This window comes from Bos mutus, chromosome 24 (assembly GCF_027580195.1).
Source record: "Bos mutus isolate GX-2022 chromosome 24, NWIPB_WYAK_1.1, whole genome shotgun sequence".
Lineage (NCBI taxonomy): Eukaryota > Metazoa > Chordata > Mammalia > Artiodactyla > Bovidae > Bos > Bos mutus.
The window spans coordinates 41,570,939-41,597,275 of record NC_091640.1 but is presented as its reverse complement, the minus strand read 5'-3'; the positions used below and the strand labels follow the sequence as shown (position 1 = coordinate 41,597,275).

At 37.7% G+C, this 26,337-nt stretch overlaps 1 protein-coding gene across 4 annotated transcripts in view; it reads right to left on the bottom strand.

The window, feature by feature from the left end:
• ANKRD12 (ankyrin repeat domain 12) overlaps window positions 1-26,337 on the bottom strand; it is a 102,487-nt gene that overhangs the window by 54,825 nt on the left and 21,325 nt on the right. For 3 of the 4 annotated variants that reach the window (XM_070362008.1, XM_070362010.1, XM_070362009.1), the window contains exon 2: window positions 9,605-9,742. The exons of the other annotated variant lie outside the window; for it this stretch is intronic. In XM_070362008.1, coding sequence (XP_070218109.1) covers window positions 9,605-9,691 — 87 coding nt within the window. In that variant the 5' untranslated portion in view covers window positions 9,692-9,742. The remainder of the gene's footprint in view (window positions 1-9,604; window positions 9,743-26,337) is intronic. 4 annotated transcript variants of the gene reach the window in all.

Genomic DNA, 26,337 nt, shown 5'->3' with positions numbered 1-26,337 from the left:
AGGGTAGAGTAAAACCTCAAGATCCTTCATCTCAAACAAAGCAATTTCTATTTTCATTATGCTTATATGTTTAATTTTTCTACAGTGAACATGTATTACATTATTTGAATAAAAAAAGTTCTCAATTATCATGTGGAGAGGACAGGAGATAATGAAGACTGAACCTTCACTGATGATGAAAAGGTAGATGATTAACATCCACTCTTTCACACTTCATGAATATAACTCGAGATTTAGACTATCAGAAAGTATTTGATAAAAGATATTGCTTTGCAAATTATGAACACCAACTTATAGCTAGAAATGTTTCAGTGGAAAAATTTCTAAACTAAAACCAATGGGGGGAAAATCCCATAGATTGTCAGTAAAAGGATAAAATATTTGAAGAATTTTGAGTAGGTATGAACCCCTAACTATTGTGATACTTAATAAGGTAGTAAAATCATTTTATATAAAAAGTATACTGCTAAGGAATTATTATTTAAAATATGGTCTATTTGAATGCATTTAAGAAATTAAGTTTTGGTTCAGGTTATTTTTAAATTTAGAAATCTCTTAACAGCAATGTCTTGTGTTATATTATGCTATAAATATGGTCTCTATTTACATAAGAGAACAACTACAGATTCATTTCTAAAAATTTTATGGAAGGAAAAACTCAGCAGAAGCTAGAAACTGGCTTCAAGGCCAATAACTCACTAAGAAAAGACAATCCTAAGAATATGCTTTGCAAATAAATACGTGAAAAAAGGTAATCATGTCACCTTCTCTCCTCCCCTCTAATTCTGTCATAAGAAACAGTAGTAACATATAGTATAAGCAAAAAACTGGGAATGGATATTACGGCCCTTCCTCTCTTAAGCTGTCAAATATTTATTTAAAATGAAAGAAAATTACTTCTAACAGCAGCTTTGCATGTCAAGCTGCTCGGAGATCCGGAGCATGGCAGTACTAAACACCACGCACACTGCTTCAGAAGGGCTTCTGACCCTTACACAAACACGTGTGCGCTCTTGAAAAAACACTGAATGATTAAACTGAGGCTGAGAACGGTTAAATATATCCCTTTGGGTAAGCCAACTATTAATAACTAAAGAATTTAATAGTTTGTATTTATTCTTCCTATTTATTTTATAAACCTAATGATTAGTAAGCATTCTTAACTTACCTAAGGAATGGTTTTAACAGAAATATATTAGTAAAAGTTTTTGCTTTTTTGCTTGCCTCTACAGTTTTAAGAAATCACACTTTTATGAAGGCAATGCTCAGGACTACTATGTATTTAGCGGCAATCATCAAAAAATAAAACAAGTACCTAGAAGACTAAAAGCTTCAACAATTTTGGCCTTATCAATTCAAAAACTGACATCAAGTAGCCTCACATATAATTTAACAAATGCAACCTTCACTATACTTAAGCATTTAGAAGTGAAAGTTCTAATTCTCTCCTCAAACCTAACATTGCATCCTGTCCCCACAACTCTGAGATTTCCTCTACCCAGATCATGGTAAGGTATGTCCACTGACAAAACCCAACAACTTCATCTTTCCCATTCACTGCTGTGGCATCTGGCCACTCTCAGCTGTGCAACCTCTGCTTCTCTCTTGTCCTCTCGTGCTGCTGCTAAGTCACTCAGTTGTGTCCGACTCTGTGTGACCCCACAGACGGCAGTCCACCAGGCTCCCCCATCCCTGGGATTCTCCAGGCAAGAACACTGGAGTGGGTTGCCATGTCCTTCTCCAATGCATGAAAGTGAAAAGTGAAAGTGAAGTCGCTCAGTCGTATCCGACTCTTAGTGACCCCATGGACTGCAGCCTACCAGGCTCCTCCATCCATGGGATTTTCCAGGCAAGAGTACTGGAGTGGGGTGCCATTGCCTTCTCCGTGTCCTCTCCCGATCCCTCCTAAAATGTGTGAATTCCTCAGGGTATACTATCCTTCACTCCTGCCCCACTCTCTCTGGGTGACATTATCATACCTATAGGTCACTTTTCCACAAATTCTCATACTTTTAATTTTCTTTTAGCTGTTCTCAACTCTAGTCTCGTTTTGTCTACTGATACTTCTATTGGATGTTCCGACTTCATTCAACAGTACAAACCAAATATGCTTCCTGAAACAACCTCTTGCTTTTCCTGAGTGCCCTCTCAGGGAACAGTCCAATCAACCTCAGCGTGGACCCAGACCACTTTTCTACATACACAGGTAAATCTCATAATTCAGTGTCTTTCAGACCTGCCAATTTTCTCTGTCCTCAAAGTCAATGCCCATACTGCCTCCTCCTTGGATTTTTAACTACTACTACTGATTTCTGCTATGGCCCTTCCCTTTGGCTCACTGGCTACAGGATAAATGTCAAGATCTTTAGCAAGGAACACAAGGCCATAATGAACTGGTCCCTGTCTAAAACTTATTACCTATCCTCCATCCTTCATAGGCTACATACTAACTTTGTGTGCACTACTTTAACAGACTCTTGTCTTTTTTACATCTCCTGCTTAAGACTACTATTTACTCTCATTTTCCTGCTGGTCACATATGTACTTATCCATGAGAATCCAGATTACATATCTTTTCCACTGTGAGACCCCCTGAATGCCCATAAACTGACTGCTTTTCTCCTTTGTCCCATCACTGTACACTTGAACACTTTCATTAGTGTGCTTCCTACAATGGTACACAAGTTCACAAAGTGTGGTCCCTTAGATTATTTCAGGGGACCTGCAAGGTCAGAAATAAGCTCACAATAACACATAAGATGTCAGTGTATCTTTGTCTCCCATTCTCTAAAAAGTGTGTATTTGACTCTTGAGACTATGTGACAAGAGATAGCTGAACTCACGGACTGCAAAAGCAAATAATTTCAATATCTTTCTGTTAAGCCACACATTAAAGATATTTTGCAAAACTAATGACACTCCTCCTTGATACTGTCTTGGAATATACAGTTTCATAAAAATACATTATTAATAGGTAACAGTTTTTAGACCAATTATTATACACATAAATTTCTTCTCAGTTTTCATTTCTGATTATATAAATGTCAATAGACATACTCATTTATAAAAAAGCCCTTCAGCCTCCTCAGTTATGCCGAAAAATATTAAGGGGTCCTGAGAGCAAAACATTTCAGAAACAGAGACAAGGCAGTTACTTAAGAGTCTTCATAAAGATTTAGACCAAACATTAACCACTTGTTTTGTTTCAAAGGTTCACAAGAGAGGCACGCAACACAAACAAGCATCCCACATGAGGTTTGCTGGATAAAATAAGTAAATCAGTGAACTCATTCTCCTTGAGATTTGGCACATTAAAATACATTTGAGAAAACTTCTGTCTATAGTAGAGTGAAGATACTGGCAACTCATCTCTGTAAGAAACAACTACAAGCCTAGACAAAATTGTAAAAAAAAAAAAAAAAAAAAGGCTCCAGAAACTGAACAAAAACAAATTGAGAAGCATTTTCAGTAAGAACTGCTGAACTATGGATAAGAAGATCGCCTGGGGCTGTTCTCATTCCCGGCCAATGCTTAGTTTGCATGACAAGGTTCCAGGGTGGAGCTGGCAGTGAAAACCGGCATCTCTGCTGCCAGAGAGTCAAACCTCACCCCTCAGTCACGTCGTTGTTAAAAAAGCCAACAGGGTAGGAAACAAATGGAAGCAGGGAACAAAAAACACAGTTCTATTAGCTAAGGCTGTGTGGTCCCACTGTTGGGGAGCAGCAGCCGATAGACACGCCAGAAATTTAACAGGGAGATTGAAGAAATCAAAGAGCCAGGGGAGCACTAGATAAGACAGCCATTCACCCCTGGCTGACAGGGTAGCTGGGAAAGCAAGTGGGGAAGATCAGAGAATGACTAACCTCTGCACATACCCCCAATGACACCAAGACTATGTGTGCATGTGGTGGAGATGTGTGAGGGTCCAAGCTCTCCACAACACCCTGAGTCGACAAGAAGCCTGCACGCATGAAGGAAGACCTGGCTGAGCCCAATGGAAAGCAAATGCTAGGGTAGATCTGAAAATGCCTGAACACTGAACACACTCCCCAACACACATGCAAATCTACCAGTGGAAGGAGCCTTACTGGCTCCTGGTGTTTCAGCAAAGTGTCTGAATCAATGGCTGCTGACTAACCCATGTTAAGTATAAGGGCAACCCCCAAAAAACAAGACCAAACACCCCCCTCCCAAACTAGAACCCAGTGGTTGTGACAAAGTAACAAATATCCAAAACACCTGACATCTTACTAAAAGCAAACAAAAAACTAGCAACAGTTGTAACTTTCAGGTGGAAAATAAAGAGAAACCAGAGTTGTAATATATGACCCAAACTGTTTAGTTTTCAACAAAAATGAAGACAGATGGGAAAGCAAGGAAAAAGTATTCAACAGAAACTTCTCTGAGTGGGTCAAGATACTAGCTTTGGCAAAGACTGTAAAGTAACTATCCAAATGAAAGAAAACATTGTTTAAAGAATCAAAGTACCACAACTTATCAAACAGAGATTTGGAACAAAGGAAAATTACAAAGAAAGCCAAATGGAAATAATGGATTTGAAAAGTAGAGTGACTGAAAATATACTAGGTATCTTCAATAACAGATGTGAGATGGCAAAAAAAAAAAAAAAAAAAAAATCAGTAAATTTAACACACCAATTCATGAAATATTAATCTACAGATCCCAGAAACTCAACAAATTCCAGGTAGAATAATCACAAAGGGATCCTAAACACATTACAGTCAAATTATTTAAAGAAAAAAAAAAGAACAGCAATGAAAAAAATTCACCAAACAACTGACTTCTCATTAGAAACACTTGAAGCAAGAAAGAAGGATGACAATCTATTAATACTAAAAGGGAAAAAAGTCAAGTAAGAATTCTATATCCAATAAAATAAAGGCAAACAGTCATGAATGACCACAAACTGTGTAACTCTACTTAGGTGAAATATCCAGAATAGGAAAGTCTATAGAGACTCAATGTAGGCTTATTCACACTATCTAGGGCTGTGGGATTTGGGGGCAGAATGGGGAGTTACTGCTAATAGGTACACAGGGTTTTTTTTTCAGGTGAAAATATACTAAAATTGATAAAGGTAATGATTGCGCAACTGAATTCTACATTTTAAATGAGTAAATTGTATGGTATGTGAATTGTATCGCAAAATACTCATTTTTTAAGAATGGCAGAATCAAGATGTTCCTAGGTCAACAAAGACAGAGAAATCACAGTTGAGAACCTGTCTTACAGTAAATCCTAAGGAAAATTCTTATAGATGGTAAGGAAATGACACCAGTCCCCTGAATTCATAAGAAGATATTAAGAGTGCCAGAACTGGTAAATTTCTGGTAAAAACAAAGAACTATATAAATATATACAGTTCTCTTTAATTCTCTTCTTTAAAAAACAAAACTGTATAAAATAATAATTATAACATTCTGTTGTTGGGCTAATAACAAATGTAGATATAATCTATATTACACAGATAACACAAGCGAAGGGAAGGTAATACAGCTATACTGGAGCAAAGTTGCTTTATTTTACTGCATTTAATGCAATAATAACATGTAATTGGCATACACATTATAATCCCTAGATCAACACTTAAAAATATAATTTAAGAAACATGGTCACAAACACAGAAATTTAAATAGTGCACTGAAAAATATGTATTTTAAAGAGGCAGAGAGGGGAGAAGAAAAAGATCTGAAACATAAGAACAGAGAGCAAAGTGTCAACTATAAATCCAACCTTATCAATAATTAATTAAATATGAGTGGGTTAAACACTACAATCAAAACCAGAGAATGCGAGTGCAATCAAGCAAGAAAGGAAATAAAAGCATTCATATTGGGAAAGAAGTTAAATTATTTCTGTAAGCAGATGACATAATCCCAAATGCAGAAAATCCTAAGGAATTCACAAACTTTTAGAATCAATTCAATATATGAGCTCAGTAAGGTCAAAGGATACAAGATCAGCATACAAAAATATTCTGCATTTCTATATACTAAACAATAAAAAAATCCAAAATGAAATTATCTACAGTAGCATCTGAAAGAATGAAATATTAATAATTTAATAATACAATTACAAGATCTGTACATTGAAAACTACAAAGCATTAGTCAGGGAAACTGGAAATCTAAATAAATGGAGAGATATTCTGTGGCGATGGATTGGAAGACATATTGTTAAGATGACAGTACTACTGCAGTCTATAATCTACAGTTTCAATACAATACCTATAAAAATGTCAGGGTTTTTTTTTTGTGGAAGCTGATAAGCTAATCCCAAAATTCACAAGGAACTGCAAAGGACCTAAATAGCCAAAAGAATTTTTTAGAAGAACAAAGTTGAAATCTTACATGTTTGATTTTGAAAGCAGATTTGAGGTTGCTTGGGGTTTGGGGTGGAAACAGGGACACACTGCAAATGAGCATAAGGATCTTTTAAGTGATGGAAATGGTCTAAATTGCATTATGATGATAGTTGCACAATTTTATAAACTTACTAAAAATCATTGAATTGCACATGATATGGGTAAATTTTATGGCATTTAATTATACCTCAAAAAACCTGTTTAAAAAAAGACGTATACACATATGTTTAGAGAATCTTTATTCATTTTAGCCAAAAACTGGAAATATTTCAGATGTTCTTCAACAATAAAATGGCTGAGGGGAAGAAAAGAACTTAAAAGAAAGAAAATAAAATTAAAAAAAAAAAAAAAACACTTGAAAGGTAATGTATAAAACTAGATGAAGGAGAGACTAGGGACAGTGAGACCAATTACCAGACAACTGCAGAAGTCAGTTTAAAGGTTTCAGTTAAGTTCAGTCGCTCAGTCGTGTCCAATTCTTTGCCACCCCATGAACTGCAGCACGCCAGGCCTCCCTGTCCATCACCAACTCCCAGAGTTCACTCAAACTCACGTCCATTGAGTCGGTGATGTCATCCAGCCATCTCATCCTCTGTCATCCCCGTCTCCTCCTGCCCCCAATCCCTCCCAGCATCAGAGTCTTTTCCAATGAGTCAACTCTTCGCATGAGGTGGCCAAAGTACTGCAGTTTCAGCTTTAGCATCATTCCTTCCAAAGAACACCCAGGACTGATCTCCTTTAGAATGGACTGGTTGGATCTCCCTGCAGTCCAAGGGACTCTCAAGAGTCTTCTCCAACACCACAGTTCAAAAGCATCAATTCTTCAGCCCTCAGCTTTCTTCACAGTCCAACTCTCACATCCATACATGACCACAGGAAAAACCATAGCCTTTACTAGATGGACCTTTGTTGGCAAAGTAATGTCTCTGCTTTTGAATATGCTATCTAGGTTGGTCATAACTTTCCTTCCAAGGAGTGAGCGTCTTTTAATTTCATGGCTGCAGTAACCGTCTGCAGTGATTTTGGAGCCCAGAAAAATAAAGTTTGACACTATTTCCACTGTTTCCCCATCTATTTCCCATGAAGTGATGGGACCAGATGCCATGATCTTCGTTTTCTGAATGTTGAGCTTTAAGCCAACTTTTTCACTCTCCACTTTCACTTTCATCAAGAGGCTTTTGAGTTCCTCTTCACTTTCTGCCACAAGGGTGGTGTCATCTGCATATCTGAGGTTATTGATATTTCTCCCGGCAATCTTGATGCCAGCTTGTGTTTCTTCCAGTCCAGCATTTCTCATGATGTATTCTTCATAGAAGTTAAATAAGCAGGGTGACAATATACAGCCTTGACATACTCCTTTTCCTATTTGGAACCAGTCTGTCGTTCCATGTCCAGTTCTAACTGTTGCTTCCTGACCTGCATACAGGCTTCTCAAGAGGCAGGTCAGGTGGGCTGGTATTCCCATCTCTTTCAGAATTGTCCACAGTTTATTGTGATCCACACAGTCAAAGGCTTTGGCATAGTCAATAAAGCAGAAATAGATGTTTTTCTGGAACTCTCTTGCCTTTTCCATGATCCAGAGGATGTTACAGCAATTTGATCTCTGATTCCTCTGCCTTTTCTAAAACCAGCTTGAACATCTGGAAGTTCACGGTTCATGTATTGCTGAAGCCTGGCTTGGAGAATTTTGAGCATTACTTTACTAGCATGTGAGATGAGTGCAACTGTGCGGTAGTTTGAGCATTCTTTGGCATTGCCTCTTTGGGATTGGAATGAAAACTGACCTTTTCCAGTCCTGTGGCCACTGCTGAGTTTTCCAAATTTGCTGGCATACTGAGTGCAGCACTTTTACAGCATCATCTTCCAGGATTTAAAATAGCTCAACTGGAATTCCATCACCTCCACTAGCTTTGTTCGTAGTGATGCTTTCTAAGGCCCACTTGACTTCACATTCCAGGATGTCTGGCTCTAGGTTGGTGATCACACCATCATGATTATCTGGGTCGTGAAGATCTTTTTTGTACAGTCCTTCTGTGTATTCTTGCCATCTCTTCTTAATATCTTCTGCTTCGGTTAGGTTCCTACCATTTCTGTCCTTTATCGAGCCCATCTTTGCATGAAATGTTCCCTTGATCTCTAATTTTCTTGAGGAGATCTCTAGTCTTTCCCATTCTGTTGTTTTCCTCTATTTCTTTGCATTGATCGCTGAGGAAGGTTTTCTTATCTCTTCTTGCTATTCTTTGGAACTCTGCATTCAGATGCTTCTATCTTTCCTTTTCTCTTTTGCTTTTCACTTCTCTTCTTTTCACAGCTATTTGTAAGGGCTCCCTAGACAGGCATTTTGCTTTTTTGCATTTCTTTCCCATGGGGATGGTCTTGATCCCTGTCTCCTGTACAATGTCATGAACCTCCATCCATAGTTCATCAGGCACTCTATCAGATCTAGTCCCTTAAATCTATTTCTCACTTCCACTGTATAATCATAAAGGTTTAGAGGTTTAGAGGGCCTAAATTAAATAGGAATGGTGAAGGATAGTTGTAAAAGGGCAGAATCACTGGCAAGGACTAATAACGAAGAACAAAAACAGTTAACATTTATTGAGTACTTGTTACTGTGTAACAAGCATTGTATTAGATACAACAGTTTAGTCATTTCACTGTCACAACAATTCTAGAAAGTACCACTGTCCTCTATTACACTGAAGTTGGAAAAATTACATAAGATTTATCCAAAGTTACAGACATGGAAAACTGAATAGCTACTGTATTTATGTGTTCTGCTACCAGGAGTCAGGGGGAAGAAATAAAAAATGACTGTGAAGTCTTGGATCCCCCACCCCATGATTATTTCTCAAGTTAACTGTGCAATCTTAGTAATTTTGTTACCTTAGGGAATGAAAAACAATCTCACCCCCAGGATTTGCCTTCCATACTACTTTTTATTTGATGGATAATTATTAATATTAAAAATACTAAATCATGGGAATTCCCTGGCACCTTAATTCAGTGTTTAGGACATCTAACTACTTCACTGCAGAGGGCCAGGTTCAACCCCTGGAAGGGCAACTAAGATCTGGCAAGCTTCTAGGTATGCCCAAAATTAAATAAATAAAACCTACAACTAGAGAAGTTTTTAAAAAAGTATATAAAAGTACTAAATCAGGAGGTTTTATTTCACAATTTCCAAAGAGTCGACAAAATCTTTAGCATAATCATATACCTTTCTTCCATATGGTTTTTCTACCATATTGCTGTCACTGTCAGAATTTTCACTCTGAACTGGTTTTGTGAACCCAGATTTGGGCATCTTATAGCTGTTCAGCTAGCTTCTTCTTCTGTCAGTCTTCTCATCCTGGATCTGTAAAGAATGGATATATAAGGGTTATTTGTAAAGGTATGCAATAAAACCTACTTAAAGTTTATGCACCACAATTAGTGCAATTTGGTTTCCTCGATGTCTCTATAAGGTCATTTCTTAGGTAGGTTATCTTAGCCTAAAGTAAGCTTTCATTTAATGATCTAAGCTTTTAATCACAGATCTCCTATTTAAGTCCATTCAGCTTGCCACTGAAAAGAAGAAAACTACTATTATATCACTTTCCATCTTCTCTAGACTAGTATCTAACCTTAGTTTTTGGGGTAACCAGCCATGTCGAAGTGGAAGTTAAGTGTCTGTCACCCTGCCCAGCATGGCTCCAGCAGTTGTAGCTCATAACAGATTCTCTGGTAGTTCTGCATTGGTCTGGAAATTATTTCTAATTATTTCTAGGTATGATGAGTAATTTTACAACATCTAATGCTATTTTCAATAAAGTCCTCACTACTTAAAATCCCCAGAGTGAGGGGGAAGGCGCCAAGATGGCGGAGGAGTAGGACGGGGAAAACACATTCTCCCCCACAAATTCATCAAAAGAGCATTTAAACGTCGAGTAAATTCCACAAAACAACTTCTGAATGCCGGCAGAGGACATCAGGCACCCAGAAAAGCAACCCAACTCCTCGAAAGGAGGTAGGAAAAAATATTAAAGACAATACAAGAGACAAAAGAGGGAGGGACGGAGCTCCGTCCCGGGAAGGGAGTCTTAAAAGAGAGAGGTTTCAAACACCAGGAAACCTTCTCACTGCCAATCCGTGCGAGCTTTGGAAGCACAGAGGACAACATAACAGGGAGAAAAAAATAAATAAACAATTAAAACTCGCAGATTGCGAGCCCTACGTAACTCCTCCAGCGGAGAAGCAGCGCAGACGCCTGCATCCGCCATTAGCAAGTAGGGGCTGGGCAGGGAGAGCGCGGGCGCGGGCTGCATCGCTGAGAGTAAGAATCTGGCCTGAATACCCTGAGCACTATCTGAGCGAAATAATTTGGGCTAGCAAACCAGACTGTGGGATATCTACCATGCGAAAAGCCAGCCCTAACCTAAGACACCGCCAGCCAGCGACGGAACAAAGGACTAAACAGAGGTAGCCGGCTGCAAACCTTCCCCCTCCGGTGACAGGCAGCCAGAGCCAGAAGGGGGCAACCGCAGCCCCAGAGAGACATTATCTATAAAACTGGCTTCTTTGCTAACTAAAACTTATTGGGGGTCTGGACGGTCAACATCTGCCTGAGAAGGTGCGCCGGTTTTACACCCAGATAACCAAGTGGCGGGGAGGCGATAAGTCGCAGCATTGGTGCTCGCCAAACACCTCATCACCTGAGCTGCTCGGACCTGGGAAGAGCACAAAACGCAGCCCCAACTGAGTCTGCGCCTCTGAGGACTACCTGAGTGCCTGAACCTGAGCGGCTTGGACCTGGGAGGTGCATGCAACCCAGGCCCAGCCTCGGATTGTTCCCGGCGGAACAACCTAGAACCTGAGCAGTGTGGGCAGGGAGGCTACACGCGCCGTGAGCGGGGGCAGACCCAGTGTGGCTGAGGCACTGCGAGCGCACGTCAGTGTCATTTGTTTGCAGCATCCCTCCCTCCCTCCCCACAGCGCGACTGAACAAAGAGAAGAAATACAGCTCCACCCACCAGAACACCGACACAAGCTTCCCTAACCAGGAAACCTTGACAAGCCACCTCTACATACCTACACACAGCGAGGAAACGCCACAATAAAGAGAACTCCACAAACTGCCAGAATACAGAAAGGACTCCCAAACTCAGCAATTTAAACAAGATGAAGAGACAGAGGAATACCCAGCAGATAAAGGAACAGGATAAATGCCCACCAAACCAAACAAAAGAGGAAGAGATAGGGAATCTACCTGATAAAGAATTCCAAATAATGATAGTGAAATTGATCCAAAATCTTGAAATTAAAATGGAATCACAGATAAATAGCCTGGAGACAAGGATTGAGAAGATGCAAGAAAGGTTTAACAAGGACCTAGAAGAAATAAAAAAAGAGTCAATATATAATGAATAATGCAATAAATGAAATTAAAAACACTCTGGAGGCAAATAAATAGTAGAATAACAGAGGCAGAAGATAGGATTAGTGAATTAGAAGATAGAATGGTAGAAATAAATGAATCAGAGAGGATAAAAGAAAAAGCGAATTAAAAGAAATGAGGACAATCTCAGAGACCTCCAGGACAATATTAAACGCTACAACATTCAATCATAGGGTTCCAGAAGAAGAAGACAAAAAGAAAGACCATGAGAAAATACTTGAGGAGATAATAGTTGAAAACTTCCTAAAATGGGGAAGGAAATAATCACCCAAGTCCAAGAAACCCAGAGAGTCCCAAACAGGATAAACCCAAGGCGAAACACCCCAAGACACATATTAATCAAATTAACAAAGATCAAACACAAAGAACAAATATTAAAAGCAGCAAGGGAAAAACAAATAAATAACACACAAGGGAATTCCCATAAGGATAACAGCTGATCTTTCAATAGAAACTCTTCAAGCCAGGAGGGAATGGCAAGACATACTTAAAATGATGAAAGAAAATAACCTACAGCCCAGATTATTGTACCCAGCAAGGATCTCATTCAAGTATGAAGGAGAAATCAAAAGCTTCTCAGACAAGCAAAAGCTGAGAGAATTCTGCACCACCAAACCAGCTCTCCAACAAATACTAAAGGATATTCTCTAGACAGGAAACACAAAAATGGTGTATAAATTCGAACCCCAAACAATAAAGTAAATGGCAACGGGATCATACTTATTAGTAATTACCTTAAACGTAAATGGGTTGAATGCCCCAACCAAAAGACAAAGACTGGCTGAATGGATACAAAAACAAGACCCCTACATATGTTGTCTACAAGAGACCCACCTCAAAACAGAGGACACATACAGACTGAAAGTGAAGGGCTGGAAAAAGATTTTCCATGCAAATTGGGACCAAAAGAAAGCAGGAGTCACAATACTCGTATCAGATAAATTAGACTTTAAAACAAAGGCTGTGAAAAGAGACAAAGAAGGTCACTACATAATGATCAAAGGATCAATCCAAGAAGAAGATATAACAATTATATAATATATATCCACCCAACATGGGAGCACCGCAGTATGTAAGACAAATTCTAACAAGTATGAAAGGAGAAATTAACAATAACACAATAATAGTGGGAGACTTTAATACCCCACTCACACTTATGGATAGATCAACTAAACAGAAAATTAACAAGGAAAAAAAAAAAAAAAAACATGTATCTATAAAGTTCACTAAAGCAAAGCACAGTAAAATGAGGTATGGCAATAAAAGGCGTTAAATTTATCAAATAAAAAATAAATAAATAAAGTGCTGAAAAATTTAAAAAAAAAAAGGAACAGAAGAAATAACATAAGCAATAAACTGTCTCGAGCAAACAGAAAGCATCTGTAAAAATTGCTAGACTGGATGGTGTCGACAATACGAACTATTTTTTTTTTTTTTTTCCATCTCATGTCTTTTTCCCTCAGTCTTCTGATCATTTCTGTTTTTCTTTATCCTGGCCTGACATTACCATCATTATAATGTCTTCAAAAGTTCAGGAATGTATCTGACAGCTTGGTGTTGAAGTGGGCATTCCAGGAAAAGATAGGTAGGATCTAGCTACTATACTGTTTTAAAGCTACTGCTATTTCACCATAACCCAAAATACCCATATTTGGAAAGAGTTAACTTTTCATCATTATTTTAAGATTGATATTGCCAACACAACAACTGAAATAAAGGCATAAATTTTCAAAAAAAAAAAAATAAAATAAAATTAAGCCAAAAAAAAAAAAATAAAATAAAAATAAAGTTAAATGAAGAATAAACTCAATATAAAAGCTCAAAAAAAAAAATCCCCAGAGTGGTTTCTTTTCATTCACTGAACTCCCAGACACCTCCAGGTATTCAGTCACTCTATAGCCTATACATTGATTTAATCCTTATCATACTGTAATTGTTACTTTATGTATTGTTTTCTTTCCAACTTGTTTAGTCTTCTGTCTCCTGCTCTACAAACTGATTTAATAGATCAAAGAGCCTCTTGGAAGCTGTTGCTTGAGAGATCCAGAAAAAATTCCAAAATGTGGGTTTTACAATACAAAACAGGTAGCCATGAGGCTAGACCTGTGTTGCTGTCTGTTAGCCACATAGGGTTGTTGAAAGTTAAATTAATTAAAAATTGCTCCCACACTACATAGTACATCTGTATTGTTGGCACCGTTATCTGTTCTTGACCACAGAAAGCTCTCCTGCACAGCCTCCGGCTACACTGAGGCTGTCGGCCAATGGGAGCAGAACTTGGGCCACAGCAACTAGCCTAACAACTGACAACCCTAATTTTAACCACTTCATGCTGTAAATTTCCTATAAGGGGGTTTGGATCTAAGTATGATACATTCTAGGATCTATACAAATTACTGAAATCCAGACATTCGGAATAGAAAATTAGTAAAAATCTATATTCTTCAAACTGGTACTTTAAAATTTGTGGTTTCAATAGAAACATAACCAAAATATCCTTAACTGAACTGAGTTAATTGGTAAATTATCAAAACTAGTTTAAATTAACCTGAATGTAGCCAAATTAGAGTATACTGCAACACATTAAACTTCCAGAGTTTAAATAGTTCAAATCTTTCATTTTATAGAGCAGGAAGCAAACTTCAAGAAATAAAGGGAAAATATTGACACTATACCAAAGAGGTAAAGTTTCCCTTGGGGTCATTTAACTGTTTCTACTGTTACTACATAAACAGAGTCATTTAAACATAGCACTGTCCTCAAAGCCAGCTCTATGCAAAGCTTACAGAGTTAAGAGTTACAAGTCATACCTAAACAGAAAAATTCTGACTCAAAAGCAAAACTGAGCTGCATAGTATCAATATGCACTAACCCAGGCGAGACTATGAAGATAAAGCAGTATCTCTTTTGTAGATCAAGTGAAACAAGTCACTGGTGAATGAAGAAATGTCATGAATATTTTTTTAATTAAAATTAAACTTGGCAAAAATATTATATTAATAGACTGTTGGAAAAAGCTATTATTATTCAATAACTGCATTTGGAAAATCTCAGCAGCAAGAAAACTGACAACTGGATTTTGAAAATATTAGTCAGTCAAGTATTTGATATGTAATTAGGTTCTGGGCCTCAGATATATAATGTAATCATTAGAATGATTGATGCACAAAGAGGTGATCAAAATCACATTGGGTAAGTAAAACTTGAATCTTTAAAGATGTACAAATAACCCAACAGAAGGCAGAAACAGAAATACTGAGGAATGAAAAACAGAGGAACACACAAAACAGTAATAAAATGATAGACCTAATTGAAACATAGCAATAATTATATAAAATGCAAACACGAAAAACACCAATTAAAAGACACAGATTGTCAGAGAAGAGGGAAACAATGATCAAACTATGTATTACAAATAAATTCACTTCAAATATAATGGTATGAGTAGATTAAAAGTAAAAGAATGGAAAAAGACATGCCATGCAAGCATACTCAAAGGAAAGCTGGAGTAACTATATTAATATCAGACAAAACAGATCTCAAAGCAAAGAGGGACATTACATATTACATACCAATAAAAGGACCAGTTCACGGAACATATATCTAAATAGCAACAGACCTTCAAAGTGCAAGAAATAAAAATCAATGAAACTGACAGAAGAAATAACCAAATTGATAGTTATAGTTAGAGGCTCACTACTAAGTAAGACAGAATATCAACAAAGATAGAAAAGGACTGAAAAAATGCCATCAATGTGGACTGGATTTAATTGACATTTATAGAAAATTCTTCAAGAAAATTTTATAGAAAAATTTCTGCAAGAAAATTAGATACCAAGGGAACATTTCATGCAAAGATGGGCGCAATAAAAGGACAGAAATGGTATGGACCTAACAGAAGCAGAAGATATTAAGAAGAGGTGGCAAGAACACACAGAAGAACTATACAAAAAAGATCTTCACAACCCAGATAATCACGATGGTGTGATCACCAACCTAGAGCCTGACATCCTGGAATGTGAAGTCAAGTGGGACTTAGGAAGCATCACTGCGAACAAAACTAGTGGAGGTGATGGAATTCCCGTTGAGCTATTTCAAACCCTAAAAGGTGACGCTATTAAAGTGCTGCACTCAATATGCCAGCAAATTTGGAAAACTCAGCAGTGGCCACAGGACTGGAAAAGGTCAGTTTTCATTCCAATCCCAAAGAAAGGCAATGCCAAAGAATGTTCAAACTACTGAACAACTGCACTCATTTCACACACTAGCAAAGTAAAGCTCAAAATTCTCCAAGCCAGGCTTCAACAATATGTGAACTGCGAACTTCCGGATGTTCAAGCTGGATTTAGAAAAGGCAGAGGAACTAGAGATCAAATTGCCAAAATCTGCTGGATCATCGAAAAGCACGAGAGTTCCAGAAAAACATCTGCTTCTGCTTTATTGACTACACCAAAGCCTTTGACTGTGTGGATCACAACAAACTGTGGAAAATTCTTAGAGATGGGAATACCAGACCACCTGACCTGTCTCCTGAGAAATCTGTATGCACGTCAAGAGGCATTTAGAACTCGACAAGGAACAACAGACTGGTTCCAAATTGGGAAACGCGTATGTCAAGGCTGTATATTGTCACTCCATTTATTTAACTTATAGGCAGAGTACATCATGAGAAATGCTGGAATGGATGAAGCACAAGCTGCAATCAAGATTGCTGGGAGAAATATCCATAACCTCAGATATGCAGATGACACCATTTTTATGGCAGAAAGTGAAGAACTAAAGAGCCTCTTGATGAAAGTGAAAGAGGAGAGTGAAAAAACTGGCTTAAAACCCAACATTCAGAAAACTAAGATCATGGCATCTGGTCCAATCACTTCGTGGCAAATAGATGGGGAAACAATGGACTCAGTGACAGATGATCTTTTTGTGCTCCAAAATCACTGCAGATGGTGACTGCAGTCATGAAAGTAAAAGATGCTTGCTCCTTGGAAGAAAAATTATGACCAACCTAGACAGCATATTAAAAAGCAGAGACATTACTTTGCTAACAAAAGTCCATCTAGTCAAAGCTATGGTTTTTCCAGTAGTCATGTACGGATGTGACAGTTGGACTATAAAGAAAGCTGAGCGCCGAAGAATTGATGCTTTTGAAACTGTGGTGTTTGAGAAGACTCTTGAGAGTACCCTGGACAGCAAAGAGATCCAATCAGTCCATCCTAAAGGAAGTCAGTCCTGAACATTCATTGGAAGGAATGATGCTGAAGCTGAAACTCCAATACTGGCCACCTGATGCGAAGAACTGACTCATTGCAAAAGATCCTGATGCTAGGAAAGATTGAAGGCAGGAGAAGGGGACAATAGAGGATGAGATGGTTGGATGGCATCACCAACTTGATGGACATGAGTTTGAGTAAGCTCTGGGAGCTGGTGGACAGGGAAGCCTGGCGTGCTGTAGTCCATTGGATCGCAAAGAGTTGGACACAACTGAGCAACTGAACTGATTTGAAATAAAAGAGAGAAAACCTATATAATCAAAATAATCAATGAAAAGGGGAGCATTACTACAGATACTAAAAATATCAATAAGTAAAGGACAATAGGGGAACATCACAAACTTAATACTAATAAATTCAAATTAAATGAAATAGACAAATTCCTTGAAAGGCACACACTACCAAAGCTCAATGAATAAGACAATCTCAATAGGTCAATACTTTTTAAATGACTCAATTTCATATTTAGAAAAAAAAACTCCTAGCATCAATGGTAAACTCTACAAAATCCTATAAAACTCTCCTGGAAAGGAAAGAGAATATATTTTATGAGTCCATCAGTACTCTGATAGCAAAATCAGTCTTTTACAAGAAAATTCCAGAGCAATATACTTTATAATCATATAACAAAACTGTCAACCAAATTTTAGTAAACTTGTAAAAATTGGTAAATTAGTAAAAAAAAAAAAAAATCCAACTATATAAAAAAAGATAATACATCATGACTTCGTGGGATTTACACAAGGAATTTGAGGTCACCTTAATGTTTGGCAATCGATCTAGGTAATTCACTGTATTAACAGCCTAAGAGAAATAACCATTTCAACAGATGCAGAAAAAGCATCCATTCATCTGTAACATCTAGCAGAAAACACAGGAGGATATTTTAGTGACCTTGGGTTAGCCAATATTTCTTAAATAGGCTATGAAAAGCAGAAATTTATTACAAAAGAAAATATATGGATTAAGTGGGACTTCACAGAGGATACTCTTGCACTTTAAATGACACTGTTAAGCAAATGAAGAGCAAGACATGCAGGGAGAAAATACCTGCAAACTATGTCGTTATAAAATACTTATATCCAGAATATATAAATAAATAACAGATCAATTAGGATAATCCAACCTTAAAAGAACAAAAGATTTAAACAGTCCAATGAATATACAGAAAAAGATGTCCAACCTCAATGGTCATCAGGAACATAATAATGAAATACCATTATATATCCATGAGAACGGCTAATATTAAACAGTAAGGAAGACCAAGTATTGGTGAAGATGTAGGGGAACCAGAACTCTTATATATACAGCCAAGGGTTAGATGGAAAGGCAAACTAGTACAGCGCTTTACAAGTGAAAATAGTTGGTGGTATCTTCCCAAGGCTAAGAAGAGTTATTCTTTACTTCCATCCTTTGTATGATAGTTTTGGTGACTATTACAACACTGCTTATTGTTCAACCTCCTTGCCCTAAGACTGCAGAGAGACAGCAATACCTGTTAAGGGCCAGCTGTCTGCAAGCTCTATGACAGACTTCCTTTGCTCTCTAACAGCTAAAAGAAACAGGCAAAAGTTTTGATTCTACCTTTTCAAAGGTGCTTCTTCCTTTACAATAAATACATTCTTGATTCTTATAGACCAAGGAGACCACATATTCATCTGACAGCAACTTAATTCTGGGACTGACAATCCATAAATGTATGCTATTATATTCAAGAGTTTTTCTTCTCAGTCACAGTAGTAAAACATATCTTTTTCTAAAAGTGATTCAGCATTCTAAGTTTTTTTTTTTTAATGATGTTCCTGTTTGTGATCATTCAAGGGATACTAAAAAAAATTATCTTTAATAGTATTGCTATCTGATTAACTTTGTTTCTAATAAACTATTCCAGTTGCTATTCAGAAGTACCAAGATAGTAAATATAGATACATCAAAAACTTGAGTATAAACTAAACATCCTTTGGATGAAGAAACTGCATATATGCCATTTATTCTTTTACTGTAAGCACTTTAAGAACAAAGGTTGTTTTTTTTAAGCTGAGTCAAAATTATACCAAAAATTTATTAAATTTCTTACACAGTGGTGAGTAATGGATGGGTGAATATTTCTGGTTGGTTAATATCACTGTCTTGAACCATCTATATATTCAGTGTCACCTTCCACTGTTCCCCCTTCCTACATGCATGCTACTCTCAAAAACACACTTAGAAATTTCACAGCTCTCTAAATAGTCACAGACTCTGTACTTAGTACATTACATCATTTGATTACTAGTCAAAAAAATTGAATCCATTAACAACTTAAATTTATCAAGCAAATAAACAACAGTGGCCCCAGAAGTCCTTGATGATAAGTGCTACACATTTAGTATGTCTGAAATAGACTCAGGAATTTGTCATTTCAATAAATATCCCACTGGTTCTTATCATAAGGGAAGTTTGAAAAACAAATTAAATGATGGATTATTTTTAATCATATAAAAGATCTCAGAAAATAATTCACTTAGAAAAATTAAAAATAGGGGATTTCCCTACCATACTAAACACAATGTGTATATATGTGGGTGTGTGGATTACTATCTAATTTAAAAATAACCACATTAGGCAGCCTGATAGTCTCTTTAAAAACAAAACAAATCATTTTACTATCATTTCCTTTTTTCACAGAACGATAACTCTTTGGAAGAATATTTTAACTTACAATGAAATGGATTCTGAAGAGCATTCAAGCACTGGTATCATATTTAGTTTGTTCCTCTACAGGCTGTTAGTTACACCATAAACACTCCACAGCTTTCTTCTCCTACATTTATCTGTTTCTATTTTTTACAGGAAGATTTTAGAGCAACCATTAGTTTCTTGTCACTGCTTATTAATTATAACATTTAATACTGGCTTCCCTGGAAGTCGATTTTTTCCTCTAGACAGAAAAATTGTTTTAGTTATTGCTTTTTTGTATTTTTAAGTTTGAAATAGTCTCAACAGAAGCCTATAAACCACAGTTAACATTTCTTTCTTTTAGATTACAAGTAGAAAATGATTTAAGTTCTATCCAATTCTTTCAGCTTAGTTCAGCAGCTCAGTCATGTCCAACTCTTTGGGACCCCATGGACTGCAGCACACCAGGCCTCCCTGTCCATCACCATCTCCCAGAGCTTGCTCAAATTCATGTCCATCGAGCTGATGATGCCATCCAACCATCTCATCCTCTGTTGTCCCCTTCTCCTCTTGACTTCAGTCTTCCCAGCATCCGGGTCTTTTCCAATGAGTCAGTTCTTCGCATCAGGTGACCAAAGTAGTGAAGCTTCAGCATCAGTCCTTCCAATGAATATTCAGGACTGATTTCCTTTAAAATTAACTGGTTGGATTTACTTGCAGTCCAGGGGATTCTCTAGAGTCTTCTCCAACAACACAGTTCAAAAGCATCAATTCTTCGGTGCTCAGCTTTCTTTATGGTCCAACTCTTAACATCCACACATGACTACTGGAAAAACCATAGCTTTGCCTAGACGGACCTTTGTTAGCAAAGTAATGTCTCTGCTTTTTAATATGCTGTCTAGGCTGGTCATAACTTTTCTTCCAAGGAGCAAGCATCTTTTAATTTCATGGCTGCAGTCACCATCTGCAGTGATTTTAGAGCCCCAAAAGATAAAGTCTGTCACTGATTCCATTGTTTCCCCATCTATTTGCCATGAAGTGATGGGACCAGATGCCACGATCTTAGATTTTTGGATTTTGAGTTTTAAGCCAGCTCTTTCACTCTCCACTTTCATCAAGAGGCTCTTCAGTTTCTCTTCACTTTCTGCCATAAGGGTGGGGTCATCTGCATAGCTGAAGACACTGATATTTCTCCCAGCAATCTTGATTCCAGCTTGTGCTTTACATTTAAATGTAACTTTAAGCAGTATTTTCTTTTTTTTTTTTTTTTTATTAATTTTATTTATTTATTTGGCTGCTCCAGGTCTTAGTTGTAGCATGTGGGATCTAGCTCCCTGACCAGGGATCGAACCTGGGCCCCCTGCACTGAGAGCTCAGAGTCTTAGCCACTGGACCACCAGGGAAGTTCCCTAAGCAGTATTTTCTAAACTGATTTTTCAAAGCCTCCTTCATTGAGATCTCTAGAAACTGCTTTTGAGAGGGCAGGTGTAAAATCACAACTGGAAGAAAGTTACATATGTCACATCTCTTGACCTGTGTAAGGTGGTGGAAAAGATTTCATGTCTATCTACCTTATCAAATTCTTTTTAGTAGGAAAAATCATTCCACAAATTCTCTTGGATTATACACACATTTGCTTTAGCAAATGGAGTCTTATCAATTCATTTCTGAGATGAATTGATGAATTGAGATGAATTCTGAGACACAATGCACACTTGATGCTTGGGGGACACAATGCATGCATGCCCCACAGAAGTCCAGTTTATTGGAAATCTGCCAAATATTATTGTTGATATAAACGTATATCATTACTCACAAAGTTTAACCAAACAGGTGTAACAAGAACAGCAGAAGCAAATACAACTAACTCAAGAACAATGGTACACACAGATAAACATCCTTTTTGAAACAAGGTAACTGCAATGATGCTAAGTCTTGCCTGCAGGTCAGACAGAATAACTACCCTGGCTCTTCAATAAACATTTTTAAGTTTCTCTTTTTTATTTATGAACTGCCTGTTATACTAAAGCTTAAAGCTAACTATTTGGGGAGAAGTTTATCTTTTTAGCAGAGAGTATAAAATTGCCAACAGGAAGAGTCCAAACTTTGTTGAGAAGATACTCTAAAAAGCTACTCCAAATAAACTTTGGCACCATGTCTGTGGGGGAAAAAACTATCCAGCATTGTCAAAAGGAGGGCAAGTTAAAAGACAAAGGAGAGAGAGAAGATGCTGGTGGGCTATAGGCAAGGTAAGAATGAGAGAAAAAACACCTTTGGTTGGCAGTACAGATGGAGAATTTTGGAGAACAGAAATAGATAACAGAACCTGTGAAGCTGTATGCTATGGTAAAAATCGACAGAAGCGTCCCTTTAAGAATTAAAGAAAAGTCTCTTTGAGACACTTCCTAGTCTTGCAGCTTTAGTGAGTACTGGACCCTCAGAACCAGTGCTTTAAACACCATTTTATTCTGTTGCCTTTAGTCACTCTTTCAACTGTAAGTCTGACTTAAAAATTCTTCATTGGGAAATCACAAACCACTATGCTTTTGTCTTTAGCTTCCATCTAAAAAACCAGAAGAGATCTAACTCAAAGTGTGCTAGCTAGTCTTCCCAACTAAGTTATCAGATATACTTGGCTTTAGCATAGCTCCAGAGTTACTTGGCAATGAGTACTTTTTTAAGAATCCAAGGTAAAAAACCAAGGTAGTGGGGACAGGAAGAGAGAATTTTCCTACGATTGGACTAAGGTAAGTAGAAGTTTAAAAAATGTCAAAAACAAAGCAAAACAATACCCCCAAGAGAAAACAAGAACAAAGTTACTGACACCAAGACACAGTAATGGAAAAATACAGACTATACAGATTAAAACAACTGAAACATAAACACAGATGCAACAAAGTGACAGTTTAAAATAATGCTTTCCCTCATTTCAACCCTAGGCTGATATTAATTTAAAGATGATCAAACTGTGCTGGCAGTATTTTTAGGTTTGATGAGGTGCTCCTTGATTGACATTACTACTTTTATGACATTTCAATTTACTCAAAATATGCTGTTCTTTTAGGCTCATGCCACCTGTTCAAACTTGCTTATCAGAAGCAAAGCAGAATATTTTTTTAAAGATACAGACTCTAACTTCATCTTTAGATCCACTGAAACGATACCTGGGGAGGCAAGACAAACACCGCTTTTTGAAAAGCTCCTTTGTACTGCCAGAGGAAGAGGGAAAACGGACTGGGTGCTCGACGGGTACAGGGTTTCTTTCTGGATGATGAAAATGTTCTGGAATTAGTGGTGACTGTTGTAAAGTATATAAATATATTTATATACTTAAATTTATAATATAAATATATATTATATATATAATGCATATTATAAATATATTATATAGTATATTATATATAAATATAATATAAATATACTTAAAACCACTGAATTGTACAATTATATTATAGGAATTTTATTTCAATAAAAAAATCTCCCTGGAAGTACACGTTAACAATTCTGAAATCACTACACATGTCCTCTGGAAACAAACATTTGAGAAAACGGACACTGGATGGTAGGAGATGGTCGTCTCCCCACAGGAGCAGGACGCTCCAGACAAGCAGGTCAGAAGAAGGCTGGAATGCGGCAGAGGATTACTGCCTGAGATATCAATATGAATTCATGTCTAGTCTGATGAAAGACGGTACAGAAAAACCTGAAGGATCTTTTTTGGCCAACCCAATGGCTACAGTTATACACAAAAGTATTCACAGATATACATATACAGAATTAGTAGACATACATATATTCCTTCCTGTCAGCTAAGTGAGCCCAGAAGCAACACCACCTCACTAACAAGGAGCACACCTAAGATCTTGGTTATTGTTACTTTTCTCCAATGAAAAGATTCTGGGCTCCTTAGAGAAATGGCTGATCCTACGACTGAGGCAGGACACAAACAAAGTCTGGAGACTCTCATACTGCCAGAGTAAGGACGTGCTCAAAAAATATGTAAACATATAAAGTTAACAATGGGAATATGTCAAAGGGATATAGATATCAACTGAAGGAGGTCCCCGTTGGCAAACTCACGATAATCTGAGCAACAGAGTAAGTAAAACAGTACTGGGTTATAATCCAAGGTATAAATATCTGTGTCCATACTGACACAAATAAATGATTAAGACAAAGAACAAGAGAGAACAAATTTTCCATGAAGAATTCCAGGTAGTTCATGGGGATTTTCTGCTCTCAAGGTGGTAGGACAAAACGCCCTACTCTGTTAAGTGTGGGCCACACAGTAACTTCCTTCCACAGAACACAACATGGAAAGGGGAGGAAGGATAAGTTGAAAAACCCTACAAATTCTAACTCAGCAAGGTGATCAAAGTTAGCATCAGTAGTAATAAATCATGTTGACAGTATGTACCTTTTTGATAACATGTGGTTAAAAGGGCATTTTACCTCTGTAATCTTCCTTCTCAAAATGCATAACCCCACGCTTTTCATAGGAAAAATAAAAGGTGAATTTCAATAGTGGGACGTCTTACAAAAACACCTGACCAGTACTCTATAAAACTCTCAAGGTCATCAAAAACAACGACAATCTGAGAAACTATCACAGCCATGAGCACTTAAGGAGACATGATGACTAAATGTAATCGGGTATCATGAACAGGATCCTGGAACAAAGAAATGAAATTAGGTTAAAAACTATAGAGACCAGAATACAGGATGGATTGTCGTTAATAAGAATGTATCAATTATATAAATGTATACAGAGGACACTGATCACAGAGGACAGTGGGGTGAGGTACACAGGAACTCTGTACTATCTGTGCAATTCTTCTGTGTATCTAAAACTATTCTAAAGCAAACAGGTTATTTTACAAAGAAGTTCCCCAGGTAGTTTTAATGGTTTGGGAACTGTTAAAGCAACATTTGCCTTGATCCTTTTCACAGAAAGCACCTGCATACCTACCCCCCAGTCACTCCACTCCATACTGACTTTTCTTCATTGACAGCCTTTATCTCTGCCTCAAAATCCTGCCCATTTTGGTTTTCTTGTCTCTCTCCCATCTCTATCCCATGCTCCAATCCCTTAGGTTATCTGACTTCTTAATATTAAAACCTTTTCACTCCACTTTCAGTTCAGTTCAGTTCAGTTGCTCAGTCGTGTCCAACTCTTTGCGACCCCATGAATCACAGCACGCCAGGCCTTCCTGTCCATCACCAACTCCCGGAGTTCACTCAGACTCATGTCCATCGAGTCAGTGATGCCATCCAGCCATCTCATCCTCTGTCATCCTCTTCTCCTCCTGCCCCCAATCCCTCCCAGCATCAGAGTCTTTTCCAATGAGTCAACTCTTCGCATGAGGTGGCCAAAGTACTGGAGTTTTGGCTTCAGCATCAGTCCTTCCAATGAACACCCAGGACTGATCTCCTTTAGGATGGAGTGGTTGGCTCTCCTTGCAGTCCAAGGGACTCTTCAAGAGTCTTCTCCAACACCACAGTTCAAAAGCATCAATTCTTCAGCCCTCAGCTTTCTTCACAGTCCAACTCTCACATCCATACATGACCAATGGAAAAACCATAGCCTTGACTAGACGGACCTTTGTTGGCAAAGTTATGTCTCTGCTTTGGAACATGCTATCTGCTGCTGCTGCTATGTCGCTTTAGTCGAGTCCGACTCTGTGCGACCCCATTGACAGCAGCCCACCAGGCTTCCCGTCCCTGGGATTCTCCAGGCAAGAACACTGGAGTGGGTTGTCATTTCCTTCTCCAATGCATGAAAGTGAAAAGTGAAAGTGAAGTCGCTCAGTCATGTCCGACTCTAGCGACCCCATGGACTGCAGCCTACCAGGCTCCTCCGTCCATGGGATTTTCTAGGCAAAAGTACTGGAATGGGGTGCCATTGCCGTTGGTCATAACTTTCAGTCCAAGGAGTAAGCGTCACTCCACTTTAGCCACTTATTTTTCCTCTTTTGAATTTTGTTAGGGTTCCTTTGGGCTTCCCTGGTGGCTCAGACAGTAAAGCATCTGCCTGCAATGCGGGAGATCTGGGTTCAAGTTCCTTTGACATTTCTACTTCAGCAATCATCATTTTCCTATGATTTCTAAATGAAAAACCATGCTGTTTTTTTGAATACACAAATGAACTGTGGTTAAATATACTTAATATAGAATTTACCACTTTTAATCATTCTTTAATGTATAACTGACATGAAACATATTAGTTTCAGATGTACAACACAATAATAATTTTATTTGTATATACTGCAAAGCAATCACAGTAAGTTAGTAACACCCATCACCATGCATAGTTGAAAATTTATGAGATTCAGTCTCTTAGCAACTTGGAAATATGTAATACAGTGTTGTTAACGACAGTCACCATACATTCCCTTTTTCCCGTAACTTTTTTTAAAAAATCTTTTGACCTCTTTCATTCATTTCTGTCCTCGCCTCCTTCCAGCAACCACCAATCTGTTCTTTCTATCTATGAACTTTTTTTTTTAAAGGTCCTCTATCTAAGAGAGATCCTATGGTATTTGTCTTCCTGTTTGACTTATCTCACTTAGCATAATACCCTCAAAG